This window comes from Choloepus didactylus, chromosome 18 (genome assembly GCF_015220235.1).
Source record: "Choloepus didactylus isolate mChoDid1 chromosome 18, mChoDid1.pri, whole genome shotgun sequence".
Classification (NCBI taxonomy): Eukaryota; Metazoa; Chordata; class Mammalia; order Pilosa; family Megalonychidae; genus Choloepus; species Choloepus didactylus.
In genome coordinates this window covers 57,720,570-57,742,738 of record NC_051324.1, presented here as the reverse complement: position 1 = coordinate 57,742,738, position 22,169 = coordinate 57,720,570, and the positions used below count along the sequence as shown (strand labels likewise).

At 39.9% G+C, this 22,169-nt stretch overlaps 1 protein-coding gene and 1 long non-coding RNA gene across 8 annotated transcripts in view; one reads left to right on the top strand and one right to left on the bottom strand.

Moving 5' to 3' along the window:
* MARCHF10 (membrane associated ring-CH-type finger 10) overlaps positions 1-22,169 on the bottom strand; it is a 246,934-nt gene that overhangs the window by 21,674 nt on the left and 203,091 nt on the right. For all 7 annotated transcript variants that reach the window (XM_037809926.1, XM_037809927.1, XM_037809931.1 and 4 more), the window contains 3 exons: positions 19,318-20,734; positions 8,036-8,202; positions 5,613-5,722 (listed from right to left, as the gene is read on the bottom strand). In XM_037809926.1, the coding sequence (XP_037665854.1) occupies positions 5,613-5,722; positions 8,036-8,202; positions 19,318-20,734 (1,694 nt within the window). The remainder of the gene's footprint in view (positions 1-5,612; positions 5,723-8,035; positions 8,203-19,317; positions 20,735-22,169) is intronic.
* Positions 6,667-20,303, top strand: LOC119514250. The gene is made up of 3 exons (XR_005212771.1): positions 6,667-6,832; positions 8,058-8,373; positions 19,473-20,303. It is a non-coding gene; the product is annotated as an uncharacterized LOC119514250 (long non-coding RNA).

The following is a 22,169-nucleotide window of genomic DNA, read 5'->3' as shown; positions in this document are numbered from 1 at the left end:
AACAAAGGGCCAACAGTTGGTAGCCAAGAAGCTGAATTTGGCCTGTGGATGTGCTCTGGTTGGAAGGATGGAAGGACAGAAGGAAGGAAAGAAAGAAGGATGTGAGCATCTTTAGCTGGGGAGAGTACGCTCCATTTTGCCACAATCGCCACCACTCCCTATTGGCTACACCTGGCAGATTCTGGTCATTTATGTTCCCTACCTGGCCTTTTGGCATTTGACTGTATCTAAATCTTCCTTAAACCTGGCCCATTTTGGAACATGGAATGTTATTTGGAGCTCTGCATGTTATTTTCCAGGAATTCTTTCTTCCATTCATGAACCGAGTGCCCTATCAAGAATCAAGAGTACTACTTCCAGGTTCAAGCATACACTCACAGGAGGAGATGGGCATTTTTCCCCATGCAGCATTACCAGAGATGAGCAGTGGGTGCAGAATGCCCGTGGGGCTTAATTTTCAGGTGTCCTTGAGTAAGGAGGGAGCAGGCATATGATTAAATCACCAGGTACCAGTACCCAAAAGTGCTTAATCCAGACCCTGGAGCCCTACAGTTGTTTTAGCCCACAGGGCCACTGTCCAGACAGCCTATAGGGGTTCTTAATCTAGCCCCCCAAGGCCTGGTAACCACCCTTGATCCCACGTGGACCCCATGGGAATCACCCAATGTCCAAGGAACATGGGAACAGTCAGATTTGGGGGCCTTCTTAGGCCTACGGGCAGCATTCTCCCTGTTCCTGATGAGCTGTCCAGAATCAAACAAGGAAAACATACTCTGATCTAAGCCCCTTTGTACCCTCAAAGACCACTGGCAGTGCTGAGTGGGTGCCTGAAGGGCACACCCTTGAGCTGTGGGCAGACCCTGGATGCGGCATCCATCTCGGATGTCTCAGACTGCACCGCGAGGGCCCATGCATCTTTTTCCTTCCTGGTCTTAAATGTCTCTTCTGTGCTCTTGAGACCAGATCAGAGGCCTCCGCAGATGTTCCCACAGCTGCCGTGCATCCCTTTTCTGACCCTCCCACACCCCAGGCATCACCCACGTAAGGTCCCCTGTTAGAGGGCAGCAACTCTCCTGGTCTTGGGCACCATGGTATCTCTAGCACATACAGCAGGCACTCAGTAACTATTTTAAAAGTCAGTTTAAGTGTTGTGTTATATGTATATCACAATTAAAAATGATAGAGAAGAACAGACGATAGGTAGGTAGGTAGGTAGATAGATAGATAGATAGATGAGAGAGCAAGTGAGAGAGACCTGACTCCATCCCAGACCAATGAAATCAGAATCTCTGGGGTTGGGGCCTAGGCATCAATATTTTCATAGACTTATTTTCTAAAAAGGGACACACATCTAATGTTGAAAGTTATCTCTGGATCATTAATTATGGGATATTTTTGTGGGTGTTTATGATTTTTTAAATTAGAGTTACACAAAGGCAAAAATAAAAAAGTAAGTGGGAAAAATGGATAAGAAACAGAAACAATCAGACTGTTAAGGTCAAGCGAGACCCAGGCAAAGCTAGGCCTCTTCTGGTTTTGTTCTTTTTCTCCTATGTGTCTAAATTTTGGCCCCAACCACCCCCTTCTCAAGAAGGAGTGAGCAGAACAGAGAGTTGGCTGAGGGTGCCCTGATAAGCCAAGGGGTGGGAGTGGAGGGAAGGGACTAGGACCCCAGAGCATGGCTGCACACAACTCCTATGGCCAGGCTGAGGGGCCTCCGTGAATGGACTTGTCCCCTCAGCAGGTTCCTGGTGCCTGGGGGACAGGCTGAGCTTGCATTATACCCTGGGCATCTTTATGTCACCTCACTCTGTATTCAGTCTACTGAACTTGTCTACATCACACTTCCCTTGTGTCCCGAGTTTAACTCAGACTGTTAGCAAACAGGCACAGTTAAATTCACAACAGAAGAATCAGAATTTCTGTAAAAGTGTGAGTCCTCAACTGCTTTCCATCAGCAGATAAATTTTTCACATTGGCCCTTGTGACTGCTGTTCTCACACCAGGGTGACTTTGTCGATTCTGGTTCCCACTTGTGATTATACTGAAGGGCATTTTCAAAAGGCTTTGATGGCCTGTCCAGTTCTCATTGAAACTAATTTAAAATATTTTCTGCTTCCATGTAGAATAATTACTGTGCAGGATAGTTTCCATTTTCCCCTCCAGATCCACTTTCCACCCTGCTCTGTGCCCTAGAGGTTGACTTCGACAGACTGCATCCTCCGGGTGTCCTTGCCCTCTGCCTTCCAGTTGGGTTTGACCAATGGGAGGCACTGTCAGGAGACCAGAGGGTGGGAGGCTGGGGTATTTATTCTCTGTTCCCTCTCTGCCAGGCAGTGGTTGCTTTTCTCCATTGAAGGCCACAGGCTGTTGGGTGACTCTCTGATATAGCTACAGCTCCCTCCCCTTGTCACTTCAGGCCTAGGGGTGATCACATGGCTAGCCCCACAGTGTGCCACCATTCCTTGTTGCTTTCTCTTACTGCCCATGTTTTTGCCCTTCATTCAGCTCTCATGGATCATGCCTTTTGAGCATGCCATCATTCATTTCCTGCCCAGACATGGCTGACACAATTACTTTCACAGTTCTTTGTAGAATGTGCTTATGGCTATGATCTCAATAGGATACAGAAAGTCCAGGGCAGTCCATTACTCCTGTGTGGGCCCAGTAGGCTTTGCTTGTTCAATGTTTGACTCTAGCCTGGTTCCTGATGCAAGTAGCTTTTCTCCTTGCGTGCCAAAGAGGTTGGGCATCTGTGTGGCTGAAATATGACATTCTTATTTACTGAGTGTCTTCTCTGTATAGGCGCCATATTAGGTGATGCTCTCAGGGCTTTTCCCACCTTTAACCCTGACAGGTAGGAATTATCATCTCCTCTTTCCTACAGGTGAGAGAATGGAGGTCCAGATACGTAGATACGTCACATGGTAAACTTGGTGTGCTGGTTTGAAACTGTTATGGGCCCCAGAAGAGCCATGACCTTTTAATCCAATCTCGTTGGGTGGAACCTCTTTATTGAGTATTTCCATGGAGATGTGACTCATCCAAAGGTGGGTGAAGCCTTTGATTAAATTATTTCTGTGGAGGTGTGGACCCCACCCATTCAGGGTGAGTCTTGATTAGTTCACTGGAGTATTTAAGAGAGCTCAAGAGCCGACACATGCTGACACTTGGAGACACCTGGAGATGCAGATGGTAGGACGTTTGGAGATGCTATGTTAAGAGATGAAGCCCAAAGTTTGCCCCAAAGAAGCTAAGAAAAGACCCCCAGATGCTTAGAGAGAAATGCTCTGGGAGAACAAGCAAGAATGCACAGAAGCGAGAGAGAGAAGCTAAGAGAGACATAAGCCCAGAGACATTTTGGAGAAAGCCATTTTGAAATGCAGCCCAGGAGCAAAGGACCAGCAGACACCAGCCACATGTCTTCACAGCTAACAGAGACATTCCGGATGCCATCAGCCTTTCTTTAGTGAAGGTATTCTCTTGTTGATGCCTTAGTTGGACACTTTTAAGGCCTTAGAACTGTAAATTTGTGACCTAATAGATCCCTTTTATAAAAGCCAATCCCTTTCTGGTATTTTGCATAATGGCAGCTTTAGCAAACCAGAACACTTGGGGAAAGGAATAGGACTTAGGTTCAGATCTTATTCAAAGCTGGTGTATTTCTCAGTGGGCCAGGCTGCCTCTGGCTACATGACTGCAAAGATTTTAGTCCAACTGGAAAACTTTGCTGTTAGTGGGTAAATATTATATATATCACTGGTAAAAGAATGGTATATGATGGCAGCAGGTTGGCAGTGGGAGAAGAATGTGGAAATGCTTGGGAAACTGAACCACTGGGACCAAAAGTGGTCTTTTCTCCACAAGGCATTCCCCTGGGCTGTCTGCTGTTGGTTCTGGTAGTATTCGGTGTAACCTGACCTCATCTAGATGTATCGTCTCAGGAAGTCCAATAGTTTCCATATCCTGAAATTCTGTATTTTTTGAGATGACCACATGCAACTTGTCTGCACCTGGACTGGCACCCTGACCTCAGGCACTCAGAGGACCTGATTCCTTTCAATATTTTAACTCCAACATGCTCATGGTCCAAGAAAGTGAGTTGCTTCAGAGTTTCACCTTGGATCTCAATGTCTGGGGATTATGATTGAATGATATGGTATCCTCAGACCTCAAAACGGATGGACTCAAAATATTGAATTTATTTCTTAGGAATCCATTGTTTCTTTGTTGGTTTGCCAACTGCCCAACACACAATCTCTGCAATGTGGTGTGGCATTATGTCCATTATATCAAGCCTGCTGATGTTGTCGATGGAGCTGTTCAAATCTCCTTTACTACTATCATTTTGGGGGCTCCTTTGTCTAGCAGCCTTAGAGTTTTCAAAAAGGAAACTGGAATTGCCCAGAATCACACGCACCATTTTGACTCAGCTGTGCTTTTTGCAAAAGGAGGTCTGGATACAAGCTCATGATCTGAAAACTGAAGTGACTCCCCTGAAGGGTGACATCTTGATTGTTAACGATGATTTTATAGTTTTACAATTATGTGCTTTACAGCTGTGATTATTAATCATTTTTTCTAATCATGTTATGAGGGAGGTCAGTCTTAAATTACCAGGGTAATGATGGGCTATTTTCATTTGATAAATATTTATTGACTGCTTATTATGTGCTAGGTATCTTCTAGATCAGCATCAAATGATGGAAATAAAATGTGAGCCACAAATGTGAACAGCATATGTAATTTGAAAATTTCTAATTGCCACATTAAAAGTAAAAAGAGACTGGTGAAATTAATTTTAACAGTATATTTTATTTAACCCAATACAACCAAATATTATTATTTTAACATACAATTAATATAAAATTAACATATTTATTTCTTATTTTGTGCCAATTCTTTGAGATTCTGTGTGTATTCCATGTAAAATTACTAATGTGATGTTTTACACTTTTTTTTTTTTTACTGAGTCTTTGAAATTCAGTGTGTATTTAACACTTAAAGCACATTCCAATTAGAAATAGCTTATGGCTTCTGTATTGGGCAGTGCAGTTCTATATGGAAGATTCATTGCCTAAGAATTGGGTGACTATTATCCAAGGCATAAATCACTTGCCCACCTAAGCTTAATTAACTGTATCACAATATTAGTATTGCAATCCAAATGCCCCATAAGAGTTAATTCACTAGGTGTTAAAAGCACACAGCAAGCACTTAATATTTATTGACCTTGAGTAAAGCAGTTTATTACCCTATAGTTACTTGATATTCAAATTGAGAGCCATCTCCTCCAAGAACCTGATTTGTTGTTTTGCTCTTGTTGCTATGAAATTTAAATTATTTTAGCAAAATTTTGCATGGAACTTGCCAGACTTTTCACTATTTCTTTGTGTCCAGTTGGCCACTGAAGCCTCCTATTTTTATCCCTGACAACAGGGTGTACTCAACCCACGACAACCAAGATTTTCCAATTTAGTGACGGACCTTCTCAGAAAAATGAGCTAAATGGACATTCTTAGCCTCACAACACACATAGGCCTTCTACATTCCTTAAATCAGGAAAAGTGAGTTTGCCCCTGCCTCTAAGGGTGGGTGGGAGGGTCTCTTACCCGGTACTGCTGATGCTTCTGGTAGAACTCGTTCAAGTTCAAGTCATCCAGATTGACCATCAGGCCTTGCTTACACATTTCACAGGTTTTCACAGCGCCTAGATCTGCTCCTTAAATTAGATAGAGAATTATATGTTACATATAACGCCGGGTCTGTTTGTGTTGGCACTTTGACAGGTGATATTTTGAGAGCAAACTTGCATGTGTTATGAATTCTGAGCTTCAGTGAACTTCATTTTAAAGCCAGTCATCTTCTGTAGAAAGTGACCTTGAATCTGAGATCCGAAAAATTTCCTTTGTAATCAGTCTCATTATTATGCAAGCTTCATATAAGTGAAACTTCCATGACTTTTAAATAACAGGTCTTGCTTTCGATTTAAATATAAATAATGGGTCATAAAATTGGAATCGCTACACAGAGGCTGAGTCTGTAACAGTTTTTTTTTGGAAAAAAGAGTGAATATTGGGCCCATGTTTTTGTTTTTGTTTTCCCTTGCAGATCTAACACAAGGCCACATAAATAAATCAGTGAGGACCAAATGGGTGGGAGAAGCTCTCCTCAATCTATGGCCTAAATATCTGCTTTTAATTCTGCCCAGGTGACCTTCCCACCTGAGAAAAGTGAGGCAGCCAGAGACCATATGTGGGTGCTAGTTACGGTAGCATAGGGCCAGGACCTAAGCCTGGGTTCAGCCCAGGGAAAAGAAACATGAGAAAGCTTCCTTTGTTGCTGGTGTTTTTGTCACTTTTTTTTTTCCCCAAACATGCCTTCTACATTATACCCTATTTCTCAATACAAAAGTGGAAGATGAAGAATGGTCGCTGCATATCTAAGCAAACATTCTGTCAAACACTTTTTTCCTAGTGTAGTTGCTACCTTTTGGCTAATGATGTACTGGTGTTTATTTTATGCATTAGAAAATAGAAGACTCATTAATTACCTGTATTTATTTGGTGAAGATAGGCTTGGGCAGTTTTATTCCCTAGATCTACTTTTCCTTACTTGCAATATACAGAAACAGTATATATTAAAGACTTTCAAAGGAAAAGGCTAAACAGCAACCCCCTATCTGTATTTTGTCTGATTTTTTTTAGCATCTTTCTGTAACGCTTTAGGCTCTCACTGTGCTCTGTGTCTCCCAGTGGAATCCTATTGAACATACCCATGGTAGCACTGGCCTTCACAAGCCTTCAGCAGCACTTTCATCGAAAGACACTTCGTGAGTACTTATTCTGTTCCAGATGTTTAATTAGCCCACATTTCTAGTAAGGTAAAGCATTGTATGGCAGAGTCATTAGCAACCAAGCTTTCCCTGGTCGTTCCCTTTAGGACTGAGTACTTTGCTTGCCATAGCGTTATGCATTTAAACATCTTGGGCAGGGGTACTATTTTTCTCGCACCAGGGAAGAAGCATACATGGAAAAAGAGCGTCAGGGATGAGGTAGTGAATACAGTGACCTCATGTCAGGATTAAATGGTGTGCTGCTGTTGGGGACAGAGCAAAGCTCTAGTCTCCTGGGCTTCCTGGAACAGTGATAACCAAGAGGAGACCAGGCAAGAGGAAAGAAACAGGATCTGGCTATGGGGTGAAAGTCAGAGAGGCGTGTCTGAGAGGCATAGCAGCCATTTTCTAATCGAGTTGCTCTTTGCATTGATTTTTTTTTTTTTTTTTTGTTAAAGTCGCTCTCATTCCTGTTTTAAAGAAACCTTCTGTTCTCTGCCAAGAAAACTACAGCAGACCTACTGATGTGGCTATATTTAGGTTATAACTTCCACAGGGAGTTGAGAAGGGGCTTCATACCCAGTTATAGGATCTGTTAAAGAGAGCTGACAAAACCAGTACACGGAAATCTCTTTATCTAAAATAGTTTTCGAAAATTAGATCAGCTCTCTCGTCCTACCCCTACTGCAAAAAGGCAACTTTGCTCAGTTTCTTAGGTGACGACACCCCACCCCCACCCCCTACCAGACTAGAAAGCAGCAGCACTGTGTGTGTTCTGGGGGTTCTCAAGATGGACCATCTGAATTTTTTTTACTGGATGCCTGCCAGCTGGGCATGGCTGCTGTGCACTTGCTGAGGTTCAGCCACTGACCCATTTCTACTATTTCCTTCCTCCTGGGAAGCAGCCTTAGCATCTCTGCTTGGGCCTCAAACAGGGTAGGATTCAATAGCATATGATGTCAGGATTCTTCTCTCAGATTAGGAAAAAAAAATCATTTCCCTCCTATAATTGGAAGACAGACTTTAGAGCTGCTGACCATATCTTGAGATGGTGAGCAAGTGCCCCGGGCCACCCCACTTCCCTGAGTTACCGCCTGGTGGAGAATACTAAGCTGTTGGCAAGGCCCCGAGTCCCACACTGTGATGTCTCATGTTAATTATATGTGGCTGCACGTTTGCTGCTCTTCCTTCCCCACCTACCTGATGTTATTTTCACTTTCAGCCACTTTTTCAGGCACTCTTGATGAACAAACTGCAGGCTTCCCACACAGCCACAAGGCTCCAGGAGGGGGTTGGCTGGGGAACCCCCGGCTATCTGACAGATGCGACACAAGTCTCCCTCCTCCTCCGAATCCTCCTCCAGGAGACTAAATGGAAAACAAGCCCTCGTGACCAGGTGTCTACACGCTTGCCTCTTCCATAAATACCGATACCCAAGGTATTAACGTGGGAAAGAAGAAGGAGAATCCAACCACCTGTCTGCCAGGGCTCCAGGGCTTACCCACTGCTCCTTCGGACCTGACTGACAGTTCTTCCAGGTATAGTTATGATGATAGGTGCAAGAATTATTTTATCAGGCTCTTTTGCAGTTACTAATATGTATAAGATTATCAGGAGAACCAGACATACTGTTACTATAAACCAAGAGGTGTGGGAAAGGCTTCAGAGGGAACAGGGGGAAAGGACGTGAGAAGTTGGCACTGTGGTGTATGGATGTGTGCGTGGGATTTGAGGTCAGGGGCCTGGGTTTGAGGCCTGCCTCTGACCCTTGTGAGTTGTGTGTCCTTGGTCAAGTAAGTTAAGCTTCCCAGGCCTCCACTTCCTCATTTTAAAAATGAGGATCATGATGCAATTACTACAATCCCTACTACCCAGGGTTGTAGGCAGACTCGATGCAGTGCTGGTGATGCCAAGCCTGTTCTGCAAACTGTAAAGTGCAATCAGTGTCTGGTAAAGAATTTGGCACATAAAGGCCACTCAGTAGATGTTGGTTTGGATAAATGATGAGTCAATGAACCTGGGCATGAGCTCACCAAAAACACACCACTTGCCCACAAACTGTGTCAACATTCCTGAATATAAGCTGCTGGAATCTGATGAACACAAAATTAATAGAAATGTAAGCAAGTATATTTGTGTTTAATAAATGGTGAGTGAAGAATAGCTGGTTGATGTTCATGTTGGGTTTCAAGAAGCCTTTGACAAGGTTTTACACAAAGGTGAATTTTTGTCCTTCATGGGAGCTGTTTGATCAAGGAAAGCAAGCTGGCTAGAGATTAACATCAAAGGAGAGGAAGAAAAAGACATGGAATATATTGCTCTGGATATAGAATATATGCTCAATTTCTTCCTCCCCAAGAAAGGGGGATCAATGAAAAGGAGCAGAATTAGGGATTTTTTCCTTATGGGCATTCTGAATAATTTTTAAATATTTTCAACACTGAGATTTCAATATATTTCACTATATTTTGCATATTTTCATAAATAATCTGGAAGAATAAGTATACAGTGGGGTAAATACCCCAACTGATGAAGATAAACTATAGCGAGATCATGCAAGTCTGAGAAGGCAGGCAGAAAAGTGACAGAGAAGTTTCATTTAGGCAAGTATGAAGTAATGCATTTGGAAACAAGTAATCTAAATCAATGATTTCCAAATGTAAATCATCATCAGGATCACTTGGGGGAGCTTTTATTTCCTATGTATATATATATATTTTATTAGAGAAATTGTAGATTTACAGAAAAAATCATGCAGAAAGTATAGAGTTTCCATATTACCACCCCCCACCCTCAGTTTTCCCTATTACTAACACTTTGCATTAGTGTGGTACCTTTGTTACAATTGATGAAACAATATTATAATTATGCAATTAACTTTATTCTATAGATTACATTAGGGTAATTCCATGGTTTTAAAAACTTTTTATTCTGGTTACATAAATACAAACTAAAATTCTCTATTTTAACCGCTTTCAAACATACAATTCAGTGGTGTTAACTACATTCTCAGTGTTGTGCTACTATAACTACCATCCATTACCAAAACTTTTCCATCACCCAAACAGGAACTCTATACCAATTAATCATTGATTCACCTGGGGGGAGCTTTTAAAATAGATTCCTGGTCCCAATCCTTAGAGATTCTGGTTCAATACCTGGGGCCCAGGAATCTGAATGTCAGGATGGCTCTCTAGGTCTTATTTAAACACTAGGATCAAGGGCTCCACAGTGAGTATTTGATAAATACCTGACTCCTAACTTAAGGTCCTCCATTTTCTCAAAGGTATTAATGGGAATCCATGGGCTATTATTTTATTTTGAAAAAAATATTTTTTACTAATAAAAGTGAAGAGACAGAAAAGTATAGAAAAGAGAATTTAAAACTAGCATAAAGGCACCACCTCAAAACAACTTGCTCTTGAACATTTTGGTGTACTTCCTTCCATTACTATCTCTATGCATGTATTGTTTTCACAGAATTGAAACTGCTCTCTGGGATTAGATCAGGATGGCCATGCACTCCATCTACCTCCCTTCCCTCCACAAATTTCCTAAAAAGACAAAAAAAGATATTTTAAATAGAGTAAATCTGTAATAGTGCAGAAAACACATGGACTGGAAATTATGAGGAATCTCTGGAAAACAGACCCAGAAGTGACCACACTGACAAAAGGAAAGGAAACTACAATCCAAGACACTGGTCAAGGAGCAAACTATTGGGAAGGAAAGAGCAAACCTGGAAAGAGTCCACATTTAGGGTATACAAATTGATGGAACTGGGACAATTTTGAGGGCAACCAGCAGAAGTGCTTCAGACCTGCAGGGCCAACTGCTTCCCCTATCCCTTCTGCTACACGGAGCAGTAGACAGCAGAAGTGCCTCTGCACAGGTTAAAATTCCTGAACTGCACACTAAAGAAAGGGAACTCTCCATAAAATCCAGGGTCAAACAAACAAACAAACAAACCTATCTACACAAAACCTCCCATTTAGAGGAGAGGATCACAGGGCAAACAGGGCACACAACTGCCAGGGCAACAGTATTGGCTACCTATCTACAGGCACACCTTGTTTTACTGCACTTCACTTTAGTGTGCTTAGCACAAAATTTTTTTGCAAATTGAAGGTTTGTGGAAACACTGTATCCACCAAGTTTCTCAATGCCATTTTTCCAACAGCATGTGTTTGCTTGGTGTCTCTGTATCACTTTTTGGTAATTCTCGCAATATTTCAAATTTCTCATTATTATTATATCTGTTATGGTAATCTGTGATCTTTGATGTTACTACTGTAACTGTTATGGGGTGCACCAATATAAAAGGATAAATGTAATCAATAAATGTGTGTATTCTGACTGCTCCACTGGCCATTCCCCCATCACTCTCCCTCTCCTTGTGCTCCTTATTCCCTGAGACACAGCAATGTTGAAATTAGGCCAATTAATAATCTTATAATGGCCTCTAATTGTTCTATGAAAGGAAGAGTTGCACATGTCTCACTTCAAATCAAAAGCTATAAATGATTATGCTTAATGAGGAAGGCATGTCGAAAACTGAGACAGGCAGAAAGCTAGGCTTCTTGTACCAAACAGTTAGCCAAGTTGTGAATGCAAAGGAAAAGCTCTTGAAGGAAATGGAAAGTGCTACTCCAGTGAACACATGAATCATAAGAAAGTGAAACAGTCTTATTGCTGATATGGAGAAAGTTTTAGTGGTCTGGATAGAAGATCAAACCAGCCACAACCTTCCCTTAAGCCAAACCCTAATCCAGAGCAAGGCCCTAACTCTCTTCAATTGAATGAAGGCTGAGAGAAGCGAGGAAGCTGCAAAAGAAAAGTTTGAAGCTAGCAGAGGTTGGCTCATGAGGTTTAAGCAAAGAAGCCATCTCCATAACATCAAAGTGCAAGATGAAGCAGCAGGTGCTGAGGTAGAAGCTGCAGGTTATCCAGAAAATCTAGCTAAGATAATTGATGAAAAATGGCTACACTAAACAACAGATTTTCAATGTAAACAAAATAGCCTTCTATTGGAAGAAGATGCCATCTAGGACTTTCATTGCCAGAGAGGAGAAGTCAATGCCTGGCTTCAAAGCTTCAAAGGACAGGCTGACTCTCTTGTTAGGGGCTAATGCAGCTGGTGACATTAATTTGAAGCCAATGCTCATTTACCATTCCAAAATCCTAGAACCCTTAAGAATTATGCTAGATCTATTTTGCCTGTTCTCTATAAATGTAATAACAAAGCCTGGATGAGAGCACATCTATTTACAAAATGGTTTATTTAATATTTGAAGGCCACTCTTAAGGCCTACTACTCAGAAAAATAGATTCCTTTCAACGTATCAGTGTTCGTTGACAATGCACCTGGTCACTCAAGAGCTCTGATGGAGATGTACAATGAGATTAATGTTATTTTCATGCCTGCTAACACAACATCCATTCTGCAGCCTATGGATCAAAGAGTAATTTCGACTTTCAAGTCTTACTATTTAAGAAATATATTTTGTAAGGCTATAGCTGTCTTAGGCAATGATTTCTCTGACAGGTCTGGGGAAAGTAAATTGAAAATCTCTGGAAAGGATTTGCCATTCTAGATGCCATCAGGAACATTCGTGATTCATGAGGGGAGGTCAAAATATCAACATTAACAGGAGTTTGAAAGAAGTTGGTTCCAAGGGGTTCAAGACTTTAGGGGAGAAAGCAACTGCAGGTGATGGAGAGAGCAAGAGAACTAGAATTAGAAGAGGAGCCTGAAATGCTGCAATATCATGATGTAACTTTAATGGATGAGGAGCTGCTTCTTATGGATGAGCAAAGAAAGTGGTTTCTTGAGATGTAATCTACTTCTGGTGAAGATGCTTTCCACACTGTTGAAATGACAGCAAAGGATTTAGAATATTACATAAACTTAGTTGATAAAGCAGAGTCAGGGTTTGAGAGGATTGACTCCAATTTTGAAAAAAGTTTGACTCTAGGTAAAATGCTCTCAAACAGCATTGCATGCTACAGACAAATCTCTTGTGAAAGGAAGAGTCAATTGATGCCACAACTTCACTGTTGTCTTCTTATAAGAAACTGCTACAGCCACCCCAACCTTCAGCAACCACCACCCTGATCAGTCAGCAGCCATCAACATCAAAGCAAGACCCTCCACCAGCAAAAAAATTATGACTCACTGAAGGCTCAGATGATAGTTAGCATGTTTTTTAGCAATAAAGTACTTTTAAATTAAGGTCTGTACATTGTTTTTTCTAGATATAATGCTGTTGCTCACTTAATAGCTACATACAGTATAAACATAACTTCTATATGCACCAAGAAAACAAAAACTTATGTGACTTGCTTTTTGTAATGGTCTGGAACTCAGCCCAAAATATCTGAGGTATGCCTGTACACTAAACCACCCTGTCCTTCCTTCATAAGGAAGGACACCTGAAGGTCACCTGTCACATGTGGAAACCAATGGCATGAATGAGAGGGGACAAGATAAAGAAATTAATTGGCCCTAGAGGAAATGAATTTTCATGGAATAGAGGAGATAATTCTCAGGAAGATTCAAGAGGACTTTGCAAGTGTAAAAGGGAAAACAAGAGAAGAAAGATTTCTGGGGAATTAAAAAATATATATGATTTTTTATAAATATATAAATCCATTGTAAATAAATGAAATATAATTCAGGGCTAAAAACCTAACACACTGTATGTTGAGCAATAAACCAAGAATCCATTGTAAAAAAAAATATATATATATATATATATATATACACACACACACACACAAACCAAGAAGATATCAGTCATTAGCATTAATGTATTAAATAACATAACTTCAAAATATGCAATCTCATACTCTTATAAATACAAAAGAGAATGGGAAAATCCACATCATAGTGGGAGATTTTAATGGCTCTCTTTTCAGAAATTGGCAAATTAAATAGAAAAAAGTATGATGGTACTCTGCATAATATTTCTGTAAACCTACAACTGATCCAATAAAAAAAAGTAAAAACAAAAGTAGAAAACATTTTAATAATGAAATTAGCAAACTATGTTTTATGTATCTATAAAAACACAGAGAGAACAGAGATTATCCATCCTTTTCTTATGCCATACCACATTTATAAACACTGAACACATATTGGGGAACAAAAAATACTGGTCATGTTTTCTGATCACAATGCAATTAAACTAGCATGAGCCATAAAATTTAACAAGAAGGATAATTTTTCAAAATCCCATATATACACAATAAATAAGAGAGCAAATTGATGCAGGATTTCAGAAAGGTTATGGGAACAGAACTGAAAGTTCAGAAAGAGACTAAAATATATATAAGGATAATTATACCTTGAAGGAAGGCATTTCAAATTAGTAAGGAAAGGACAGAATGATGGTGGAACAACAGACTAAATATAAAAAGAAAACAAGGTCTTAGAACTCTATATCACACCATTCACCAAAATGTATTCCATATGAACTTAAGTATAGCTACCATTTATTAACTGTTTACTGTGTGCCAGGCACACTAAGACATACATAAATATTTAAAACTCCATCTAATTTTCACTGCTCTTTGAGGACTATACACTAGTATTCCAATTTTATAGGTGGAAAAACTGAAACTTACAGAAATGAAGAAACTTGCCCAGAGTCACAGAGTTGCCAGAACCAGGAATCAGATCCAGAACTATCAGACTCCAAAGCAACATGTTTTTAACCACTATGATGCATAAAATGAGACCTTAAAATACTAGAAAGGAATGATTAAGGACATTTGAGTGAGTACTGGATTTTCTAAACATGGCACCAAAGGCAAAAGCCATAAAGGAAAATATTGCCAGATTTGACTGCTTAATAATTTAAAATTCTCTACTATGTCAAAAACATCAACAAAAATGAATGTAAATAAAATGTGAAAAGTGAAAAAGTATTTGCACAATATTTATCAAAGGGTTCCTATTCATTTTACACACAGAGTGCTTATATATCCCAGTACATAAAAATAATACTAACACCCCAATAGAAAAAATGGACAGGGGACATGATGAGGCAATTACAAGTGAAAAAATACAGATTAACAATAAAGATGGAAAAAGTTCAACATCGTTAAATAAGCAAAAACAACAACAATTACAAATAACCAAATTAAACTGACATGGTCATGATTTTTGTCCATTCATTTGACAAACATTATAAAGAATGGTAATCCCTGGAATTGGCAAGGAAGTAGAGAAATAGGACTCTCATAAAATGACAGTGAGATAGCAAATGTGTAAGACTTTAAAGAGCAATTTGACAATACACAATGAAACCTTTACAAATTTACACTTCCTTTAATCAGCAATTACACATTTTAGAGGCTATTCTAATTAATTACAGACATGCTCAAAAAGAAGACTGATCACAATAAATCCATTATTTAAAAATTATGTAACACTGGAAGAAAAGAATAAAAAGATGTATGTTTTGGAAAGGAAAAAAACAAAGTTATTCACAGTTGAAATGATTTTCTACATAGAAAACCCCAAGAAATTTACAGTCAAAATATTGGAATTAATAAAAGGGTTGGCAAGAACACAAACAAAATATATGGTCAATTGTATTCCTATACACCAGCAACAAACAGTTAAATTATAATTTACAATACTGTTTGCAATAGCAAACAACAACAAATAAAGTACCTAGGGATAAATGAAACAAAAAAAGATGTGCTAGACTTTTAAAATCTCAAAACTATATTGAAAGGCATTAAAGAAGACATTAACAAGTGGAGAGATATACCATGTTTATGGATGAAAGACTCAATACCTCAAAGATGTCATTTCTCCCCAAAATGATCTATAGCTTCAATGCAATTCCAATAAAAATCCCAGCAAGCTGATTCTTAAATGTACATAGTTGAGGACCCATAAAGAACAAAGTGGGGCAGAAGGCTTATTGCACTTAAGATGGTATATTGGATTAGGGAAAGACAAAAAGAGCATTCCTGTGGGTGTGCAAGCAGGACTTTTTGATGAGGTTACTTCGGTTAAGGTATAGCCCAACCCAATCAGGATGGTTCATAATCCTATTACTGGAGTCCTTTATAGACAGAATGAAATTCAGATGGAGAGAAAGCCATGGAAACAAGAAGCCAAAAGCCAATGGAACCTGGAAGAGAAGGGGGAGCCCAGGAGAGGCCGCTATGTCCATTGCTATGTGACAGTGGAGCCAAGGAGCAAGGATCACTGGCAGCCAGCCCCAGAATGCCAGTCTTTGGGAAGAAAGCATCACCTTGATGATGCCTTGATTTGAACTGCTCCTAGCCTCAAAACCGTGCACCAATAAATTCCCATTGTTTAAGCCAACCTATTGCATGGTATTTGCTTTAGTAATGAGGAAACTAAAACACCCCGCATTACATTTTAAAAATCACCTCACATTTAAGTCCAAACTCCATTTCACATTAAGTCCTAAATGTGCAAAGTAAAACTGTAGAGATTTTAGACAAAAATAGGAAGATTGTAATGGCCTCACGTAGAGAAGGATTTCTTAATCAAGACAAGAAGAGAATCACAATCTGTAAGGAGTAAGACTGGTACATTTAACTACTGTATTAGTCAGGGTTCTCCAGAGAAACAGTACTGACAGGATATATATTTATGTTCTAATTGCATAGCGCAGGCTGCAAGTTGGGAACTCCAATGAAGGTTTTGATGAATTCCCCAGGAGAAGCTGGCTGGCTGAAGTAGAGACAGAAATTCTTCTTTCTGACTGCTGAAATCATCAGTTCCCCCTTTAAGCAATAAGATTTCCCTCATTGCTGAGGGCAAGTTCTTTTGTTGATCATAGATGTAACCAGACAGAGATGCAATCAACTGACTAATGACTTAAATCCATGCAATACCCTTACAGTAACAATCAAGTCAGTGCTTGCTTGACGAAGCAACTGGACACCATAACCTAGCCAAGTTGACACATAAAATTAATCATCACAACTACGATAAATTTAAGAGCTTCTTTCATCAAAAGACTTCATAAAGAAAAAGAGAAACTACAAATTGAGAAAAGATATTTCCAACAGGTAACTGTCAAAGGATTAGATTAGTAGCCAGAATATATAAAGGACTCCTAAAACAAATAATAAAAAGAAAAATATTCTAAAAGCAAAATGGACAAAAGACAAAAGCATTTCACAGAAAAGAAAACACAAATGGTCACTTAACATTTAAAAGATGTATAATCTCATTAGTAGTCATGAAAATGCCTATTAAGACCATAATAAGACACTATTTTGCTCTCATCAGACTGGCAAAAATTTGAAAAGCCTAGTGATACAGGTACTAGCAAGGATGTACATTATACATTACAAGTAGGACAATAAATTGGCATTATTTAGTACAGTGGAATGTACTGTCCTAAATACAGTAGATAAATATCCCAGAGAATTATTGCCCCTATACACCAGGAGACATTTACAAGAATACTCACACAGCATTGTTGGCAAAAAAACAGTAACAACCCAAATGTCCATCTACAGGAGAATGGCTAAATTGTGGTGTATTCACACAACAGAATACTTTGCAATGGTGAAAGTCAATGAACTAAAGGCAGAGATTTCAACAAGAAGCAGCTCACTATCAATGTAAGGGGAAAAAGCAAGTTGCAGAATAGAGGTGTGATTCCATTTCTACAGAGTTCAAACCACAGAAAACTGTACAATAATATTGTTTAGGGATATATTGTTTAGGGATATATATATATATATATATATATATAAAGCAAAATGTTCCCAAACACAATAAAACCCAAACTAAGGGAATGATAAATATAATGCAGGAATGCTCTCCCCCAGAGTTGGGGGTGGGGCATGGGAGGGTAGGATGGGGTGACAGGGGGACATAAGGGGGAAGCTGTGGCGATAGGGTCGGTGAGGGGCTCCAGCATATCACTAATGTTCTAATAAGCTGAAGGGTGGGCACAGGTACATCTCTTTGTTTTAATTCTTTAAAGCATATGTTAATATACTTAGGTGTATGTATAGTATATTTTACATTAAAAAAACTAACCAAGGGAAATTTTTAGAAGAATGTAAGAGACAGTTGGAAATGAGTTTAAAAATCTAAAGCACATTATAAAACTATGAGACAATATTTGCCCAAAAAATGCATTTATTTGCAAAAATAAAAGGCTGGAAACAAAGTTTTTAACAGTGCTTTTCTCTGGAAGGTGAGGTTACAGGTGGTTTTTATTGTAAATCTATACTTTAAGTGTTTCCTAAAATTACCATTTTTGAAATAGCATGAAGAGCTAAAGTTTATTATATACAGAGGAAAAAGTGTCTCTTACGCTAAGAAGTACACAAATACTAGCTGTTTAGTGCATTACCATGCCTAGAAGTAGATGCATTTTAAAAGAAATTATTTTTAGCCTAAAGGCATCACTTTGGGATGGTAAAGTCCAGACTCTGACAAGTGGGTCTGAGGTTGTGTTTGTGGGTAGGTGAGGATGGATGGGTGTGGGGCCTCTTGTCCCTTAACCATGTGTTGGTCTTCTGGTCATTTGCTTAAAATGAGGGAGAAAAGGTGCTAACTAGAGAGTTACTTCATTACTGGGAGTTGGATACAAGATGAATAAAAGTATGCATTCTTATGTTCCATTTTTTCCACTTTTTATTTCTAATTCATTGCCATGTAATTTTCCCACTTATAAACGAATAGCAATAGATAATTAATAGCCCAAATGAGCCATCCTAACATACACAAAGAGAGCTCACATTCAAAGAATCAATTTCCAGATCAACCAGCCAAGATCAGGGTAAACACTTATCATAAATGAAATGGTGGAATCCTGGCATGGTACTTAATGATGGCTTTTAAAAGTATCAAATTTCACAGCTATGAAAAATCCCCCAAATCATCTTACAAGAAAGGAAAGATCAAAGAAAAGGACAATTCAAAAAAAGATCTTATTTCTTTTTCTCATGCAGGAGAAAGAGGACATAAAATGGAAGCACTGGTTACCCCAGCATAGCCCTTCAGAGAACCGGGGTAACTACAGTAACTGTTTGGGAATGGCCTTTTAGTTTGGAAGGTTCAGATTCTAGAACTGTTGGTGGATTTGCGCTAAGTCCCACAGGGGAGAGCTGTGAACTTCAAGTGCTGAGTGGCTCATTCTCCGGGGAGATAGCAACCTTTCTGTTTAAAAAAAGAAAAAATCTTGGTTTCTAATTGCTGGTGAGAAGAGCTAGCTCTATGCAGCAGTCAGAAAACCTTTTAAAAGGCAAACTTGCCTTTCTTAAAGTTATGGTATTCAATGAAAAAACATTTTGGGAATACTGAAGAAATTGAGCTTTTCTTTACATATACATATATTTAAAGAGAAACAAAATAAAGACAATTTTTCTCCTATCTATGATTTAAAATCTAATGAAAGCACTGCTTATTTCAGCATTGGCAAAATGGAATTTTAAAAAATATATATATAATTACAAAAATTCCTCACCTTTCTTGCAATTTCTTGAGTTTCTCAGGGTCTGCCTTTATCTTAGTGGCCTCCTTTTCAACTATGAAACCAGAGGCTGCCACTCTGTTTCCATTATCATTTTGATTTGGGATATCAGACACTGCAAAGAAAGTAAAAGGTGTATTTTCTTGCAGGGACCCAGACATATGCAAGTGGCCTTGTAAGTTCATTCTTGATGGAGAGGAGCTGGAAGAATCCACCGAGGACAAGTCACCTTGAGGATTTAGTGATAGATCTTCTGGATATAATGGAGCCCCCTGAGGCTGACTTGTGAAAGTAATATCTTCTGCTCCCCCAACATCACATGCATGTGGAGTGCTTCCTGGAAAATAACTGTGGTTTTCAGCACTGGCAATTGGATTCCTATTTCTAATGGGGGACAGTGGTCGACGAACATTAAACCTTGAGTTTCCCTCTGAGTCTGAACTGGGAACTAAATTAGATGACACTGACAAGTCTACTGGAATGTCACCTCTCAGAGCAGAAGGCAATGATGACCCGGGAGCACAATAAGAGGAATTCCTTGATGATCTCGGAAGTGTTGGTCTACCAGAAGGAAAGTAGTCAAGAGAATTTCTAGAACTATTTAAATAGGCTTGCCAATCTCTTTCATAATCATGGGTGCCAGATCTATCTGCCATAGAAGTACAATCAGTAGAAACACTTTCAGCATTGAGACCACCCTTTTGTCTGGGTTCAGATTTGGTGTCCCATGAATGAAAGGCCTTTTTCTCATTTTCATTGCCACCACTGTCATTCCCTTTGGCAGACTCCCCATCAATCAGCCCAGGGTCTTGGAACATCTTTTGCCCGACAGAAGGCTGCTCTGTCACTGGCTCCATTGCATTGCTTATTCTTAATGAGCCATGACTAAGCTCGCTGCTTCTTGAGGAATTAGCTCTGCGATTTTCAGGATCTTCTTCAAAGTTTTTATTTTTTGTCTGAGTGGTCAATGTCCCAAGAAATCTACTCCTTTTATGACTGGAAGGAGAACGGGGTGGGTGCATACCAAGCAACAGAAGTTCTTCCTGTAAATGGGTTTCCTCTTCAGTGTCATCATTTTCTCCCCCAGTATTTAATTTTAAAATGGAATAAAAATCTTTGTCTCTGAACCTAAATGGTGCCCTTCTTGGCCCTCCCTTGGGGATAGATGTGAGTGATGGCCCTAAGGACTCACTCAGCACTTGAGGACTATTTGTTCCTTGGAAGGCCTGGGATAGAGCTGAGTGTGGTTCACTCTGGGAAAGAGCATTCCAGTCTCCTTTGCTGGCTCTCTCAGGGGTGTTCTCAGCTGTTGTCATCTGTGAGGACAGCACTAAGTTTCTTCTCTCTCGAACTGGCCTCTTGAGCTTAGTGTCATTTGCCCACATTGGGCCTTCTTGTTCAGCTACTGGATCTGCATTGAGAAAAGACAAATTTATCATTCTACTATAGGCCCCATGGATGAAAGACCTCTACCACCAAGGTGAGAGTCTCTCAAGGCAACAAACGAGCTCTGGGAAAGGAAGGCATGTGAGGTTAAAATGGTGGAGGTATAAGAGGAGGCTCAGTAGAGTGCTGCATTTTACTGCTTCAGAATTCCCCTTTGTACACCTGTGGAGTGCAGGCTGGCTCTGGGGAAACTTGGGGTGACCCAGAGGATACAGATTCTTTCTGCAGAAGCCTCCAGAAGACTAATCCAGCTCCAGGCCAGTCAGGGCTGATGATGGATAAACCTGTGACTAAATGCTGGTTTTCATTCCATTATTTATTAAAACGGAAAACCAGTACTCTAGGAATGACTTCTACAGAGACCACCAATAGTTCTCATCCAAATTCATTCACCAGACGTTTATGACACTCCTGCTACACTTAGGACAGGTCTATCTTGGGAGACTGGGAAGAAGCTGTTACCCTGGTACATGGAGGATGTTAGTCATTTACTATTTAGTGCAAATAATAATTATAAATCTCTCATGGAATCATTATCTCCTCTTTGTTACCAGCCCCTAGTCACTTTGTAACCTCTGGCTATAGTATATATATATTTTTCCCCCGGGAATCTAAAGTATGAGGAGAGAGGAGAGAGTAAAAGTGCCCAAGTTGGTAGGAATTTCCACCAGTGAAATCACTTCTTCAAAAGTTGCCCTTATAAAAATAATAGTGAATAAGCACTACTTACTGAGGGCTTACACTGAACAGGTCAGGCACCAGGCTAACTGCATTACATACGTACATGCATGTCTTACAACCCTATGAAATAGGTATTGCAACCATTCCATATGATAATAGGGATAACAGGGCTTACGGAGGTCAAGAAACACACCCAAGATCATATTTCTAGTAAGTGGGGTGGACATTTGAACCTAAGCCTGCTTGACTGTTTGCATTCTTAGGTACTACTATGCATTATCCCTTAAAGAAACTTCCAATTTTCTTGTGAAAAACAGAATCAGTTTAATTCACTGTGGTGTCTGTGTGCTGTTGAGGGTTTTTTACCCCCTCAATGTGGCTATAAACTGAAAGTATTTCTTCTCTGTTTCCACCTACCTTTATTCCCTCGTGACATCTGTCTTGCCCCCTCTCCTCCCCTCCCTGCCATTCTGCAAGATCTGATGAAGCTCTGCTTATCTTCATCATTCAGCTTCTAAAGGGGTTTGCCCTGTAGTGTGGGCAGGACTCCACAGAGTCTGAGCAAGTCTGTGTGATCACAGTGAAATGCAAATCCTCGGCCCAGAAAAGGGCCAAGTCAATACTGACTCACTTTAGTTGAGGTGCCTCTCAGAGGGAGCCCCAGTAGTCTCTAATGTCCTAATACTCCGTAAGCCTCTTGTATTGTGAACTGCATGGGA